Raw genomic sequence first — 16,407 nt, 5'->3', positions numbered from 1 at the left:
GTTTACCAAAGGCACCTAAATGACTCTCAAACCATGAGAAACAAGATTCTCTGGTCTGATGAAACCAATATTGAACTCTTTGGCCTGAATGCCAAGGGTCACATCTGGAGGAAACCTGGCACTATCCATACGGTGAAGCATGGTGGTGGCATCATCATGCTGTGGGGATGTTTTTCAGCTGCATGGACTGGAAGACTAGTCCAGAGAAATGTACCGAGAGATCCTTGATGAAAACCTGCTCCAGAGTGCTCAGGAACTCAGACTGGGGTGAAGGTTCACCTTCCAACAGGACAGCGACCCTAAGCACACAGCCAAGACAACACAGGAGTGGTTCGGGTATCTGAATGTCCTTGAGTGGCCCAGCCAGAGCCTTGACTTGAACACGATCGAACATCTCTGGAGATACCTGAAAATAGCTGTGCAGCGACGCTCCCCATCCAACCTGACAGAGCTTGATAGGATCTTCAGAGAAGAATGGGAGAACCCCCTCAAATACAGGTCTGCCAATCTTGAAGCATCATGGGGCGGCAGGATAGCCTACTGGTTAGAGCGTTGAGCTAGTAACCGAAAGGTTGCAAGTTCCATTCCCCGAGCTGACAAGGTACAAATCTGTCGTTCTGCCCCTGAACAGGCACTTAACCCACTGTTTTTAGGCCGTCATTGAAAATAAGAATTTGTTCTTAACTGACTTGCCTAGTTAAATAACGATCAAATTTAAAAATTAAAAATAAAATACCTAAGAAGACTCGGCTGTAACCGCTGCTCAGTACTTTGCTTCAACAAAGTACTGAGTAAATGGTCTGAATACTTAGGTAAATTTGATATTTCCAAAAATTTCTAAAAACTGATTTTGTTTGTCATTATCGGATACTGTTTGTATATTAATGAGGGGGAACACAAGTTTAATCTATTTCAAAATAAGGCTGTAACTGAACAAAATGTGGAAATTTCGAGGGGTCTGAATACTTTCCCAATGCACGATGTATCCTATATATATATATCCTACCTACAGTACAGTATATCCTACCAAAATATATCCTATATAGTTACTTTATATTTACTATATCTCCTCTATCATATTGAGTAGTGTATGAGAAAGGCAAGAAAAGGAGAGAAATAAAATCATGTTTACGTCTCTCTTTCTCTTATTCATTCCTCTCACTCTCTTTACCTTTGACTCCAGTTCGAGGATATCTTATAATCTTCTATGTGTTATTCATGTCATTCATAACACAACATTACTTTTAGGCCTTGAGTCATGTTATGCTGTGGTTAACTGTGTAATTGGCTCTCAATCAAAAAGATGTTGAATGCTTTCACAGTTGTCTCATTGAAAGGTACAGTGAGCCTTGACAACAATGATTATCACTCTGAACCACTCGGTTACATTACCACTTTATCATGGGTGTATTGTAACTCACATTTTATGTACTGTTACTCACATTTTATTATGTATTGTAAATTTAAGTTATGTACAGTACCAGTCAAAAGTTTGTACGACACCTACTCATTCAAGGTTTTTTTTTTTTTTTTTTACTAATTTCTACATTATAGAATAATAGTGAAGACATCAAAATGATGAAATAACACGTATGGAATCTAGCAGTAACCATAAAAGTGTTAAACAAATCAAAATATAATTTCTACATTGAATTCCAAGAGTGTGCAAAGCTGTCATCAAGGCAAAGGTCCATGCTACTTAAAAAATATTTTCATTTGTTGAACACTTTTTTGGTTATACATGATTCCATATGAGTGATTTTATAGTTTTTTAATGTCATCACTATTATTCTACAATGTAGAAAAAAGTAAAAATAAAGAAAAACCCTGGAATGACTAGGTGTGTCCAAACTTTTGGATGGTACAGTAACTCAAATCACTATGGCAACAAATAAGGTTTATCGCCATTGACTACCAGTGAGTCACATCAATAGATTGTCCCACTGAACATTAACTCCGAATCAGAGCACTTTATTCTGAAAATACAACCTTTATTCTCCAAATTTAACCATGCGTGATGAAATGTTTTTAATATACTGCTTTTTAAATCCTAATGAAATAGTAATGCGAATGCATGATTAGTTCTGAGTCACAGCACCACCACATTGATGCCAAATGTGTGTACCCAGTATTTCTAAGTTGATGTCATAATTCATTTATACTCCTCTCACTTCCTGTCTGAAAGTGTCACATTCTTTAATTTCTTCATCTCTCCCCATCAGCGGTGAGTGGTAGCTGTATTACATGGTTTAAGTGCTGGAGGGCTGTTGTAGGAGGTTTACTACAAGTGTGTCTGGGTTAAGTGCCCCGGTCAGTGACGGTAGTAGCAGCTCATCTAGGATGTTAACTCCTGACCTCCTGGTTGTTAAGACTCCACAGAGACTCTCAGGGCTAATCTTGAAAAGTAATTCTAAAGCTGCCATGTTTCTGCCCATGCGGTGGTCGTCGTGAGACGGTTATTAAACTTGTCACTTGTGATTCTGAGAAGAACGTCTGTTCCTCATCTCCCTGCGCCAGAGGTTTGGGAACGACGAATTATCTCAACGGATGGCAGCACCTTCCCGCGGCTGAGAGGATGGACACACACACACACACACACACAGGAAGACTCACTCAAAAAAACACACACACATCCGCGCACACACACACAGATAGACACATACTGGGTAGCACAATTAACCGTGGGTCAGAAGTTTAGATTCACTAAGTTGATTGTGCCAATAAACAGCTTGGAAAATTCCAGAAAATGATGTCATGGCATTAGAAGGTTCTGATAATTCTGCTAATTTACATTATTTGAGTGAATTGGAGGTGTACCTGTGGATGTATTTCAAGGCCGACCTTAAACTCAGATCGTACTTTTTGGAGACATGTCCTCTGGTCTGATGAAACAAAAATAGAACTGTTTGGCCATAATGAACATCGTTATGTTTGGAGGAAAAAGGGGGAGGCTTGCAAGCCAAAGAACACCATCCCAACCGTGAAGCACGGGGGTGGCATCATCATGTTGTGGGGGGGCTTTGCTGCAGGAGGGACTGGTGCACTTCGCAAAGTAGATGGCATCATGAGGAAGGACAATTATGTGGATATATTAAAGCAATATCTCAAGACATCAGTAAGGAAGTAAAAGCTTGGTCGTGAGTGGGCCTTCCAAATGGACAATGACACCAAGCGTACTTCCAAAGTTGTGGCAAAATGGCTTGACAACAAAGTCAAGGTATTGGAGTGACTATCACAAAGCCCTGACCTCAATCACATAGAAAATGTGTGGGCAGAACTGAAAAAGCATGTGCGAGCAAGGCGGCCTACAAACCTGACTCAGTTAAACCAGCTCTCTTGCCTTAGACCACTGCGCCACTCGGGCGGCCTAAAATATATTTTTTGGGTGGGGTTGTATAATTTGATTTACACAAAATGCCTACCACTTTGAAAATGCAAAATATTTTTTATTGTGAAACAAACAACTAAAACAAAATAACAGAAAACTTGAGCGTGCATAACTATTCAACCCCCCGCAAAAAAAAAGTCAATATTTTTTAGAGCCACCTTTTGCAGCAATTACAGCTGCAAGTGTCATGGTCGTTGAAAGAACTGGACCAAGGTGCAGCGTGGTGAGCGTACATATGATTTGATTTAGAAAAGACTCCGAACAAAACAATAAACACTACAAAACAAACCGTTAAGCTAAAGGCTAGGTGCCATAAACAAAGTCAACTTCCCACAAAGACAGTAAGTATGGTTCTCAATCAGAAACAAAGATAGACAGCTGTCCCTGATTGAGAACCCTACCTGGCCAAAACATAGAAGTACAAATAATAGAACATAGAATACCCACCCCAAATCACACCCTGACCAAACCAAATAGAGACATAAAAAGGATCTCAAACAGTGACAGTACCCCCCCATGGCTTTGTGCCATGGATCATCACTGGATGCTTCTTGCCATGGATCATCACTGGAGGCTTCGTGCCATGGATCATCACTGGAGGCTTCGTGCCATGGATCATCACTGGAGTGGAGAAACACACGGGAGGCCTGGCTCTGGGAGCATGCACGGGACTCACCAAGCTGGGGAGACATACAGGAGGCTTAGTTCTAGGCAGAGGCACCGGATACACTGGGCTGTGGAGGCGCACTGGCGGTCTCGAGCGCAGAGCTGGCACAACCCGTTCTGGCTGGATGCCCACTTACACCCGGCAAATGCGGGACGCTGGCACAGAGCACACCGGCCTGTGAATGCTCACTCGAGACACCGTGCTCATCACCCCATAGCACGGTGCCTGACCAGTCACATGCTCGCCACGGTAAGCACGGGGAGTTGGCTCAGGTCTGAATCCTGACTCTGTCACACTCCCCGTGTACCCCCCCAAAGGTTTTTTTGGAGTGGCCTCCCGGTCTTTAGTGCCAGCCATGACCCTGTGTAAACCTGGGCCCTCTTTCTCGCTGCCTCCACTTTCCTCTCTGCTTCCAGCTACTCCCATGGCAGGCGATCCTTTCCCGCCAGAATCTCCTCCTATGTTCAGGATCCTTTGCCATTTAGGATGTCCTCCCATGTCCAGTCCTGAACACGCTGCTCCTCTTTACCACGCTGCTTGGTCCGTTTGTGGTGGGAAGTTCTGTCACGGTCGTTCAAAGAACTGGACCAAGGTGCAGCGTTGTGAGCGTACATATTAATTTATTTAGAAAAGACGCTGAACAAAACAATAAACACTACAAATCAACCCGTGAAGCTAAATGCTAGGTGCCATAAACAAAGTCAACTTCTCACAAAGACAGGTGGGAAAAGGGCTACCTAAGTATGGTTCTCAATCAGAGACAACGATAGACAGCTGTCCCTGATTGAGAACCCTACCCGGCCAAAACATAGAAATACAAATAATAGAACATAGAATACCCACCCCAAATCACACCCTGACCAAACCAAATAGAGACATAAAAATGATTTCTAAGGTCAGGGCGTGACAGCAAGTCGCTTGGAGTATTTGTCTATAAGCTGGCACAACTAGCCAATGGGATTTGTGGCCATTCTTCAAGGCAAAACTGCTCCAGCTCCTTCAAGTTGGATGGGTCCCCCTGGTGTAGAGCAATCTTTAAGTCATACCACAGATAAAAATCTATTAAAATTACAGGTCGAAACGCAACAAAATAGGAAAAACGCCAAGGGGGATGAATACTTTTGCAAGGCACTGTATGTACATACACATACCGACACACACACACACACTCTCACATAAGCGATTGTGAGCAAAGAGCTGTCACTCATTAGTATAAGCTGTCATGATGCATTGTGATATTCAGTGCCTTCAGAAAGTATTCATGCCCCGTCTTGACTTGTTCCACATTTTGTTGTTACAGCCTGAATTCATAACAGATTACATTTGTTTTTTTCTCACCCATCTACAAACAATACCCCATAATGACAAATTGAAAACATGTTTTGAGAAAGTTATTCAAATACAGAAATACCATTTACATAAGTATTCACATCCATGAGTCAATACTTGGTAGATGCACTTTTGGCAGCGATTACAGTTGTGAGTGTTTCTGGGTAAGTCTCTAAGAGCTTTCCACACTGGCTTGTGCAGCATTTGCCCATTATTATTTTCACAATTCTTCAAGCTCTGTCAAATTGGTTGTTGATCATTACTATACAATCATTTTCAAGTCAAGTATATTTAAGTCAAACCTGTAACTCGGCCACTCAAAAACATTCACTGTTTTCTTAGTAAGCAACACCAGTGTAGATGTGGCCTTGTGTTTTAGCTTGTTGTCCTGCTGAAAGTTGAATTCATCTCCCAGTTTCTGGTGGAAAGCAGACCGAACCAGGATTTCCTCTAGGATTGTGCCTGTGCTTAGCACCATATCATTTCTTTTTTTCCTGAAAAACTCCCCCAGTCCTTAACGATATCAAGCATACCCGTAACATGATGCAGCCACTGCTATGCTTGAAAATATGGAGAGTAATACTCAGCAATGTCTTGTATTGGATTTACCCCAAACATAATATTTTGTATTCAAGACCAAACAATTTTTTTTGTTGCAGTATTACTTTAGTAATTACAGGATACATGTTTTGGAATATTTGTATTCTGTACAGGCTTTCTTCTTTTCACTCTGTCATTTAAGTTAGTATTGTGGAGTAACTACAATGTTGTTGATTAATCCTCAGTTTTCTCCTATCACAGCCATTAAACTGTGTAACTGTTTAAATGTCGCCATTGGCCTTCCTCTGGAAACTGAGTTAGGAAGGACGCCTGTATCTTTGTAGTGACTGGGTGTATTGAGGCGCCATCCAAAGTGTTAATAATAACTTCACAATGCTCAAAGGGATATTCAATGTCTGATTTTTTTAACCAATAGGTACCCTTCTTCATAGCGAGGCATTGGAAAACCTCCCTGGTATTTGTGGGTGAATCTGTGTTTGAAATTCACTGCTCGACTGAGGGACCTTACAGATAATTGTACTGTATGTGTGGGGTACAGAGATGAGATAGTCATTCAAAAAAAGGGTGATCAAATGAAGGTCCTACACCTGTCGTATCTGACACGTGTCATGGTGGAAGCACTACCCTAGGGGTCTGCTAAGGGGAAGAGGAAAGAGCCCCAACGCCAGGCCTAAAAAAGACTAGAATTACCCGGTCATATATAGATACACCTTCCTTTGGATCGGAATGGATTGGTCTACATATTGTCATGTAGCCTACAAGATCCTCTTGTGTTCTGTCTTTATTCGATAATACAGATAGTTTTGGTATGAGATTTTCTACACACCTTGGTCATTTGGATGCAGTTGTGTCTTTTTAGGTTGCCCCTTGTCTATTCTAGATCATTTTCATCAGCTTTGTGTTGTGTTGTAGAGCAGAGAGGATGGCTTGAGGCTGGAGCAGGTGTGGCACCATGCCCACTGAACTCACGCGTGCACACACACACACACAAGCGTACGCGCGCACACACTCTCTCTCTCTCTCTCTCTCTCTCTCTCTCTCTCTCTCTCTCTCTCTCTCTCTCTCTCTCTCTCTCATAACCCTCACTGGCACTGGAGAGGGAATGGAAGCCAGGCATCTGTTTTCAACCAGATGTGTTCCTGTGCCACTCTCCCTCCCACCCTCCACCTCACCCTTATCCCATCAACCATCCCTCCCTCCAATCCCCAGTGGGGTGTAACATATGTTTGGCCCCATCCAGAGAGGGGGGGTTATGAGAGAGACACATTAATATGACAGGTCAAGCTGCAGAGGGATTTACAGCTTACCACTGGTGCTGATGCTACATACAGTACAGGCTGGCTGTGGCACTGTTACTGCTGAGGCTAGCACTTAGCATTACCCTGTTGTCATGACTTTACTTTCACTAATCTGATGACTGTTATTTATCTAATCAACTAACTATGTTTAATTGTTACCTGATTAAATTAATCATGTAACAATTAACTCATTAGGATTTTGTGGCACCATGAGACCATGTTTAAAGAGTTACCATCTTCCGAATTTAACACTAAAGGTCTTTACCTATCACATCCATGAAACAGTCAACTTATTAATTCATAACCTCTTATCATATCACCATTCTGAACAGTCGTAACGTCATGCATCTGCAAAAACCCCAGCCTTACTCATGAATCAGTACTACACAAATTGGTTTAATTATGTATTTACTAGCTAACTAAATAATAACACAGAATAAACATTCACACTTAACACATGAGTAAAAGGTCCCTAATGGACTGACAACATATGGTGGCTTGTTACACAGAAAATGAGAGGGGGGGATATAGAGAGAAATTGTATATCATTGATATACTTTAGAACTATTCTCACGGTAATCATAGACTTTGCACACGAACCTCCGCACATGTGTAATAAGAAATCATGAATGTATTTACATGTGAGTGCCTTTGTTCGCTGCTTATCTCTGTCAGAACCAGCCCTCCTTAGGAAGGGTGATGGGTTGGCCTTTCAGCACCATGCTTGTAAGGCTCTGATTGTCCAAAAGGGTCCGGTCCCGTCTCTTCTACTGTTGTTCACTCTGGAAGATGCTCCTGGGAAGATACAATGGTTCCGCCTTTAAAAGTTGCGAGCTTGCACCGCGGGAGGTACACAGCGCCATCGCTTCATTGCTCCAGACCACCACAAGGAGGAGTTAGAGCACTCATTATGCATTTGGGTCCCAAGGTTTTTATATGACCAATCATATCGAGTGGTTCCAATGACGCGAGTCACCCGTCCCTGGGTGAAGATGATTGAAAAAATGTACAATTGAGAGGAATATGTTAGTTAATGTAGAGACAAACGTTTGTGCATATTTCTTTGTCATGAAGTTAATTTATGAAAATCGCTATTTAGCAAGTTATCTGACAAGCTAACATTAGCCAGCTAGCTAGTTTCTGGAGAATGAATTTGTAATTTGTGTTGTTTGATGTTTTAGGGACTCCTGAGAAAACCAGCAGAATAATCTAGCTTGCTAAAGTATTTACTGCAATTGAATGTATAATTGTGTAAACTTGTCTTGCAATACAGCTGAAGTAACATAGCTAACTATTTACTTGCTTAAACATATATGTATGCCTATGGATGTGTAGCCGATCTGTGTATGAACCCTAAAACGTTTGGTATGAATATTAGTTCAGAACATATCTATGAACCTCAGCTATCTTAGTTGTGGTATCAACTTCAAGTCTGAATGGTAGTAATGAAGTCTATGTGGAACTGGTGTGAAATGGCTAACTAGTTAGTGGGGTGCACGCTAATAGCATTTCAATCGGTGATGTCACTTTGCTCTGCAAAAGCCACAGCTGTTGTGGAGCGATGGGTAACGATGCTTCAAGGGTGTCTGTCAATGTGTGCAGAGGGTCCCTGGTTCGAGCCCAGGGGCGAGGAGAGGGACGGAAGATATACTGTTACGTATGGATAAAGTAGAATATAATAAATGTATTGCGCCAAGGATGCAAGTCCTATTTACATGTGCTGTAGTTATTACCACACATGAGATTCCCACATTGTAGCCTGTACATTGAATATATTCACTGATCATGTACTATTCCTTGGCAAATAAACTGGAACAATAGTGCGAGCCCATAGGAAATTAATGGAATTGAACGTTAGCAGAGCCTGTTTTGACTGGAGTGATGCTTAGAATTCCATTAATAATGTATCCCTATTTATTTTACCACTACAATCGGTTAGTCGGACGAAACTGGAAAAAAACTACTTATGCAGAAAGTAAACATCCGCACCTCAATGGTGTCAACTGATCTCATGTCTGTGTAATGAAAAAGTAGGGGGAAAATACAATCTTCTGACTACTTCTGCATAAGGGAGGGTGGCTCGTACCACAACAGAGGGTCCCTGGCTTGTACCAGGGACCCTCTGCACCCATCGACAATAGCCACCCTCGAAACATCGAGCCACGCCCTTGCAGAGCAAGGGGAACAACTACTTCAAGGTCTCAGAGCAAGTGAAGTCACTGATTGAAATGCTATTACCGCGCACCCCCCTAAATAGCTAGCCATTTCACACCGGTTACACCCGACTTGAAAAAAATAAAATGTACACAGTGAGATTTTTGGTGAAATAGACCGGCATGCCTCTCCATAGGAAAACAATGGGGGGAGCTCAGCGTTCCAAGGGCAAAATGTATTTTGGGGCTAGCTTTTGATGACAACTGAGCTAGATGCCCAGGCTTACATAATTAGAAAGAGGAGATTCTCATGATTAAAATGGTGTCCGACTTGAAAAGAATCTAAATATACACTTTACAAGAAATTTGGTGAAATAGACAGACATGCCAGAGTTCCAATAATATTTTTGTTGTTTACAGTTTAACTATAAAACAACGTGAGCAGGTCTCATTGCCAACACTAGCAAAGCAGGCATTGTGACGTTGAACAGTAACCTGGGAATAGAAAGTTCGGAAGGCGAGTTGGTACCACGGTGCTCTATAGAACTAATAAGAAAAATGCCCTAAGATAAGGCCTGTTTTTTGCCATTACTTCAAAACGATGGCAAGCAGCTGGGAAATATGTTCATATTATGAAACTGGGCTCCACGGCGGATAAAATTAACTTTTTATCAGAAAAGAACATTGTTAAAAAAATAATGTGTCTAGCCTACTATCTACACGGATTTCAGAGCACTTTCGTCTGAGTGTACCAGAGAGCGGAATGCCAGAGCACAGTAGCCTAATAAACAAATAACCACATTTCATTAATAAAAGAAAGAAAAAATACTCAAAATGTTGATTTAGTTATGGAGCCATACCGAATTAGTATGGGGATAAATTTCACTGATTTACAGAAATATTGGAACAAATTTGTCTAAAGAAGGCAGACAATTTAGAATCCTCCAATCATGTAGCCTACTCCCGACAATCACGTTGTACAGCGCCATATTTCCCATTCCATCCTAACGGAAGCCCTTAGGGTTTCATTTTTCATTTTTCTCTGAATGGAAACACCATAATATTAATATAAGCCTAATTTCTTAAAATCAATACTATGTTAATACAAAAAAGTTTTTAAATTCTCTGGTAATGCCAATATCAAATGTTTCTCAAACATGTTCTCTAGTGGTCAAACTAGCAATAACTTACAGTAACAGAAGAAATGGCTGAGAATTAAATGACGTGCCCCAAATTCTGCAGAAGCACGCAGGGTGTGCTGCAGTATTACGCAACTTTTAAAGGAGGATCCGTTGTAGCTAGCTAGCCATGTCCATGGTTCCCACTAGGTGATGAGAGTAGTGTACTACTGTGATTTGAGAAGAGTGGTCCCACTTAGATTCGCATTTCTAGATATTCGACTCAAGACAGCTAATCAGCCGTATCAGTGATTGTCCTAGATGGGAGTTTCCTCCTTCCTCCACCTCTTGTTGATAGTCAGAGTTTGAACCACTTTACACGCGCAGTTTCAGCCTGGCAATGTTCTGGTCTAGTCTGTTGAGTTTATGTTCTTCACCTCATGTTGAGGTTCAAAGTTCCAAAAATGTCAAACGTGTAGCTACGCTCCATGCTTTTCTGGTCTAATGTACATTTCTGTTACCAATCCTTTATACACTCTGGCCGAAGGGGACGGTTCCATCAGTCTGTCACGCTCGCTGGCCTCACTCGGGGCGTGGCTACTTACTATGCACAGTTTATAGGTGATAGATTCTCTTATACCTTATAAAATCACATTCCTATCCTAACAAAGATACTTTCATAATTGTTCATATTTCATATATAACATTAAGGATTGAGACTTCATACCTGTAGTTTAAATACTTTTCAACTTACTTATTGCCTATATAACCTTTTTAATAACATCACACAAAAACAATATGACAATAGTATTCTAAATATCATTTTTGACCATTCTCCACGTTCCTATGTTTGTAATATTGTTCCAGTATTCACTTTTTGAACGTGTTAGAGTTTCGGAGGGATAAAGTCTGTTAACAAAGAACGTTTCTCTGTGTATTTTGGAGAGGGAGATCTCTCTTCTCCTGGAATTTACAACAGGTGTGAACTGTCAACCCCCACCAGCTACCTCCTCCCCTCTGCTGTGGACGAGAGAGGTCTGATTACTGTCAACCATTGCTAAGCTGATTTACCCCATTGGATCCTCACTGGACAGTCATGACACTGTCTGGCTGTGGCACTGTTATTGCTGGGGCTTGCACTTAGCATTACCCTATCTGGCTGTGGCACTGTTACTGCTGAGGCTACCACTTAGCATTACCCTATCTGGCTGTGGCATGTTACTGCTGAGGCTAGCACTTAGCATTACCCTGTCTGGCTGTGGCCTGTTACTGCTGAGGCTAGCACTTAGCATTACCCTGTCTGGCTGTGGCCTGTTACTGCTGAGGCTAGCACTTAGTTTTACCCTGTCTGGCTGTGGCCTGTTACTGCTGAGCCTAGCACTTAGTTTTACCCTGTCTGGCTGTGGCCTGCTGATGCTAGCACTTAGCATTACTGTTAGCACAGTTGATGCCTGGGGGAGGGGGGTGTAGAGTGTTCGTTTGTGTTCAAATGGAAAGAAACAAAGTGCCCACTGGCTATGTGGCACAGAGAGATAAGATGGTGTGAAGGCGTCCAGCCTCCTGCTGTCTCCTGTTGTTGTCAATGTGGAATCACTGGCCCAGAAGATGTCTGACAGGGTTTTGGATCTGACGCGAAGAGGATAACTCCAGTGTTATCATGATTGGCATTATCTTAATCCTAAACAATATACCAGGTCTGTTGTGCTTTTCTCACACAGCTCACTGGGGTAGTGTTGTCATTGTCTATTTGTTTCTCAAGCTCATCAAACGTAATTTGTGTGACCTCAATCCATCACCCTCTTGTCAATGAATGAATCAGTCAATTGATTATGCAATCAGTTGACTTTATTCTACATGACCAGAAGAAGAGTATTGATTAACACATTGTGGGTTAATAGTTGTTTCAATTCAAGATCAATCTAATGTGATAAGTACTTTACTAGGTGATGAATGGGGTGTCTCTGATGTGGTACAACAAAAATAAAAAATGAATAAAACTGATGTGTAGAAGCAGAATACCTTGGTATCACTGGGTTAACTAGCCAGAGGGTTATTCATTAGTAGGTAGTAGATTACCTTGGTATCACTGGGTTAACTAGCCAGAGGGTTATTCATTAGTAGGTAGTAGATTACCTTGGTATCATTGGGTTAACTAGCCAGAGGGTTATTCGTTAGTAGGTAGTAGATTACCTTGGTATCACTGGGTTAACTAGCCAGAGGGTTATTCATTAGTAGGTAGTAGATTACCTTGGTATCATTGGGTTAACTAGCCAGAGGGTTATTCGTTAGTAGGTAGTAGATTACCTTGGTATCATTGGGTTAACTGGCCAGAGGGTTATTCATTCGTAGGTAGTAGATTACCTTGGTATAACTGGGTTAACTAGCCAGAGGGTTATTCGTTAGTAGGTAGTAGATTACCTTGGTATCATTGGGTTAACTAGCCAGAGGGTTATTGGGTTAACTAGCCAGAGGGTTATTCGTTAGTAGGTAGTAGATTACCTTGGTATCATTGGGTTAACTAGCGAGAGGGTTATTCGTTAGTAGGTAGTAGATTACCTTGGTATCATTGGGTTAACCACAACATCTTAACCACAACAGCATATAAAAGAAACCTCAACCAACCTCAACCAACCAGCTCTTACTACTTCTTGCAGTATTTCCCAAATCAATCCTTGGGTCCCCCAGCCATTCCATATGTTGTATTCCACCACCAGCACACATGTATGAACTAACCAATGGTCTTGATGATTATCTGAATCAGATGTGTTGAGGGTGATATTACTGCGGTGAAGGGAACCCCTGCACCTTGTTGGGAAACCCTGCATGGCATTATTTAGATTACTCGTATCCATTTTATAAAAACGTTATCCTGCCTTGACCTTTGGCTCCTTTCTCCCCTGTCCTCTCTGTCTCCCCCTGCTGTCCACAGGGCGGTGGTACACATCCAGGTGAATGATGTGAATGAGTTCTCTCCAGTGTTCCGGGAGGCCCAGTACCACGTGGCGGTGACAGAGGGGAAGATCTATGACAACATCCTGCAGGTGGAGGCTACAGACCAGGACTGTTCTCCTCAGTACAGCCAGATCTGTAACTACCAGATCACCACCTCCAACACACCCTTCGCCATCGACCGCAATGGTTAGTAAATGCAATGGACCGCATCCTGATCACACACACATTCACAAGTGCACACACACACACACACACACACACACACACACTCACTCACTCACTCACTCACTCACTCACTCACTCACTCACTCACTCACTCACTCACTCACTCACTCACTCACTCACTCACTCACTCACTCACACAAGTAAACACATTGACAGATTGATACATTGACAGAGAGGGAGACGGAAAGAGACAGAGACTACGAGATAGGGAGAGAGATAGAGAGACTGAGAGAGACTGAGAGAGAGTGAGACAGACTGAGACAGAGACTGAGACTGTGATTGAGAGAGACTGAGAGATAGGGAGAGAGATAGAGAAAGACAGAGAGAGAGAGAGATAGGGAGAGAGATAGAGAAAGACAGAGAGAGAGAGAGAGAGAGATAGGGAGAGAGAGAGATAGGGAGAGAGAGAGAGAGAGAGAGAGAGGAAGAGAGAGGATGGGGTATTAGGGCAGAACAGCAGAGTCATAATGGATGAAAAGTGATATCAAAGAGAAATGTAGAAAGACAACCTGCTGAGAGAGAAGGATAGAGGGAGAAGATGAGGACAGAGAGGAAGAGAGGAGGATAGAGAGAGAAGATGAGGACAGAGAGAAGGATAGAGAGAGAAGACGACGACATAGAGGAGAAGGATAGAGAGAGAAGACGAGGACAGAGAGGAGGAGGATAGAGAGAGAAGACGAGGAAGATAGATGGAGAAGACGAGGACAGAGAGGAGGAGGATAGAGAGAGAAGACGAGGACAGAGAGGAAGATGATAGAGGGAGAAGACGAGGACATAGAGGAGGATAGATGGAGAAGACAAGGACAGAGAGGAGGAGGATAGAGAGAGAAGATGAGGACATAGAGGAGGATAGATGGAGAAGACGAGGACAGAGAGGAGGAGGATAGAGGGAGAGAGGCTGTTGTCTGTCATTGGTAAACGCAGGGGGGTCAAACTTCATTTATTAGCTTTGCACAGTTGTCAGCCGACACAGAGCGTTTTGGCTGCTGACACGTGTAAGTTGACGTTATAATTGAAGGCAGGGAAATAGGCATCTCTGTCAGGTGGAAAGCACTCTGCATTATTATGTGTGAGTGAGTGGGTGTGTGTGTCTGACAGATGAGGCGAGACACACAGTGAAATTGGATGAGGCAGCAGAACACAACAGCAGAGCACAACAGTACGTGCAGGTAGAGAGGTACTGTATGTTGAGATATGAGCTGAGATGGAGACAGTAGTTTAGGGAGAATACAAATGATAGTAAATGTATGATAAAGAGGAAAATCTGCCTTTACAGGTAACAACTGTTAACAAGTTGACATAGCTGTAAAGAAGCAGTAGAGGTTAAGATCACCACCAACAACACACCCATCAACTGCAATGGTTAATAAACACAATGGACCGCATCATCAAATCAAATCAAATATGATTTGTCACATGCGCCAAATACAACAGACCTTACAGTGAAATGCTTACTTACAGGCTCTAACTAACAATGCAGTTCAATAAAAAAATATATATGAAAAATATTTCCCCCAAAAAACTACAAAAGAAATAAGAATAGGAAATGAAACTACAAATAATTCAAGAGCAGCAAATAAAATAACAGTAGCGAGGCTGTATACAGGGGGTACCGGTACAGAGTCAATGTACGGAGACACGGGTTAGTCGAGGTAATTGAGGTAATATGTACATGTAGGTAGAGTTATTAAAGTGACTATGCATAGATAATACCATAGAGTATCAGCAGTGTAAAAGAGGGGGGGGGGGCGTGATTAGATGTTCAGGAGTCTTATGGATTGGGGGTAGAAGCTGTTTAGAAGCCTTTTGGACCTAGACTTGGTGCTCTGATACTCCTTGCCTTGTGTTAGCAGAGAGAACAATCTATGACTAGGGTGGCTGGAGACATTGACAATATTTAGGGCCTTCCTCTGACACCGCCTGGTATAGAGGTCCTGGATGGCAGGAGCTTGACCCTGGTGATGTGCCGGGAGGTACGCATTACCCTCTGTAGTGCCTTACGGTCGGAGGCCGAGCAGTTGCCATACCAGGCAGTGATGCAAACAACAGGTGTACAGTTAAAATTGGCAAAAAACACACATATTTCTTCCAACAGGGCTGTTTGCTGATGATCTGGTGCTTCTGTCACCAACCAAGGAGGGCCTACAGCAGCACCTAGATCTTCTGCACAGATTCTGTCAGACCTGGGCCCTGACAGTAAATCTCAGTAAGACCAAAATAATGGTGTTCCAAAAAAGGTCCAGTTGCCAGGACCACAAATACAAATTCCATCTAGACACTGTCGTGTCTTTGGCTATGCCGGATTAAGTGATATGACATGCTATTCTATAAAATAATTTCTCTGTAATTAATATTACCTGATTGAGCTAATCATGTAAATGTAATTAACTAGAGAGTCGGGCACCGCGAAATGATATGTATATTGCTGTTATCTTCCGAATAAACTCTTAAAGACCTAGTAATAATTTACATCAATAGCAGTCAATATTAATCATCATCTTAATTCAGTCTCATTTGAAAGTTGTAAAGTCTTGGTTATCTGCACGAACCCTGGCTAACAAGAGGAGGAAATCAAGGAGGAAATCAAAACCAAGTTTGAAAGGTTTTATAGCCCATGTCCCTTCACAGGGGCGGGCCACTGATTGAGCAGAGCCATGTCTTATGAAAACCCAAATCTCACATTTTAGAAGCTAAAATCACATTTCATCCCATCACG

General features: G+C 42.2%; 1 protein-coding gene across 1 annotated transcript in view; it reads left to right on the top strand.

The window, feature by feature from the left end:
- Positions 1-16,407, top strand: part of LOC115141311 (calsyntenin-2-like) — a 584,100-nt gene that overhangs the window by 391,795 nt on the left and 175,898 nt on the right. The window contains exon 4 of the mRNA XM_065000494.1: positions 13,444-13,652. Within this exon, the coding sequence (XP_064856566.1) occupies positions 13,444-13,652 (209 nt within the window). The remainder of the gene's footprint in view (positions 1-13,443; positions 13,653-16,407) is intronic.

The sequence above is a fragment of the Oncorhynchus nerka genome, linkage group LG14 (genome assembly GCF_034236695.1).
Source record: "Oncorhynchus nerka isolate Pitt River linkage group LG14, Oner_Uvic_2.0, whole genome shotgun sequence".
Lineage (NCBI taxonomy): Eukaryota > Metazoa > Chordata > Actinopteri > Salmoniformes > Salmonidae > Oncorhynchus > Oncorhynchus nerka.
Note: the sequence above shows the minus strand (reverse complement) of the source record. Positions and strands in the feature narration are given on the sequence as shown.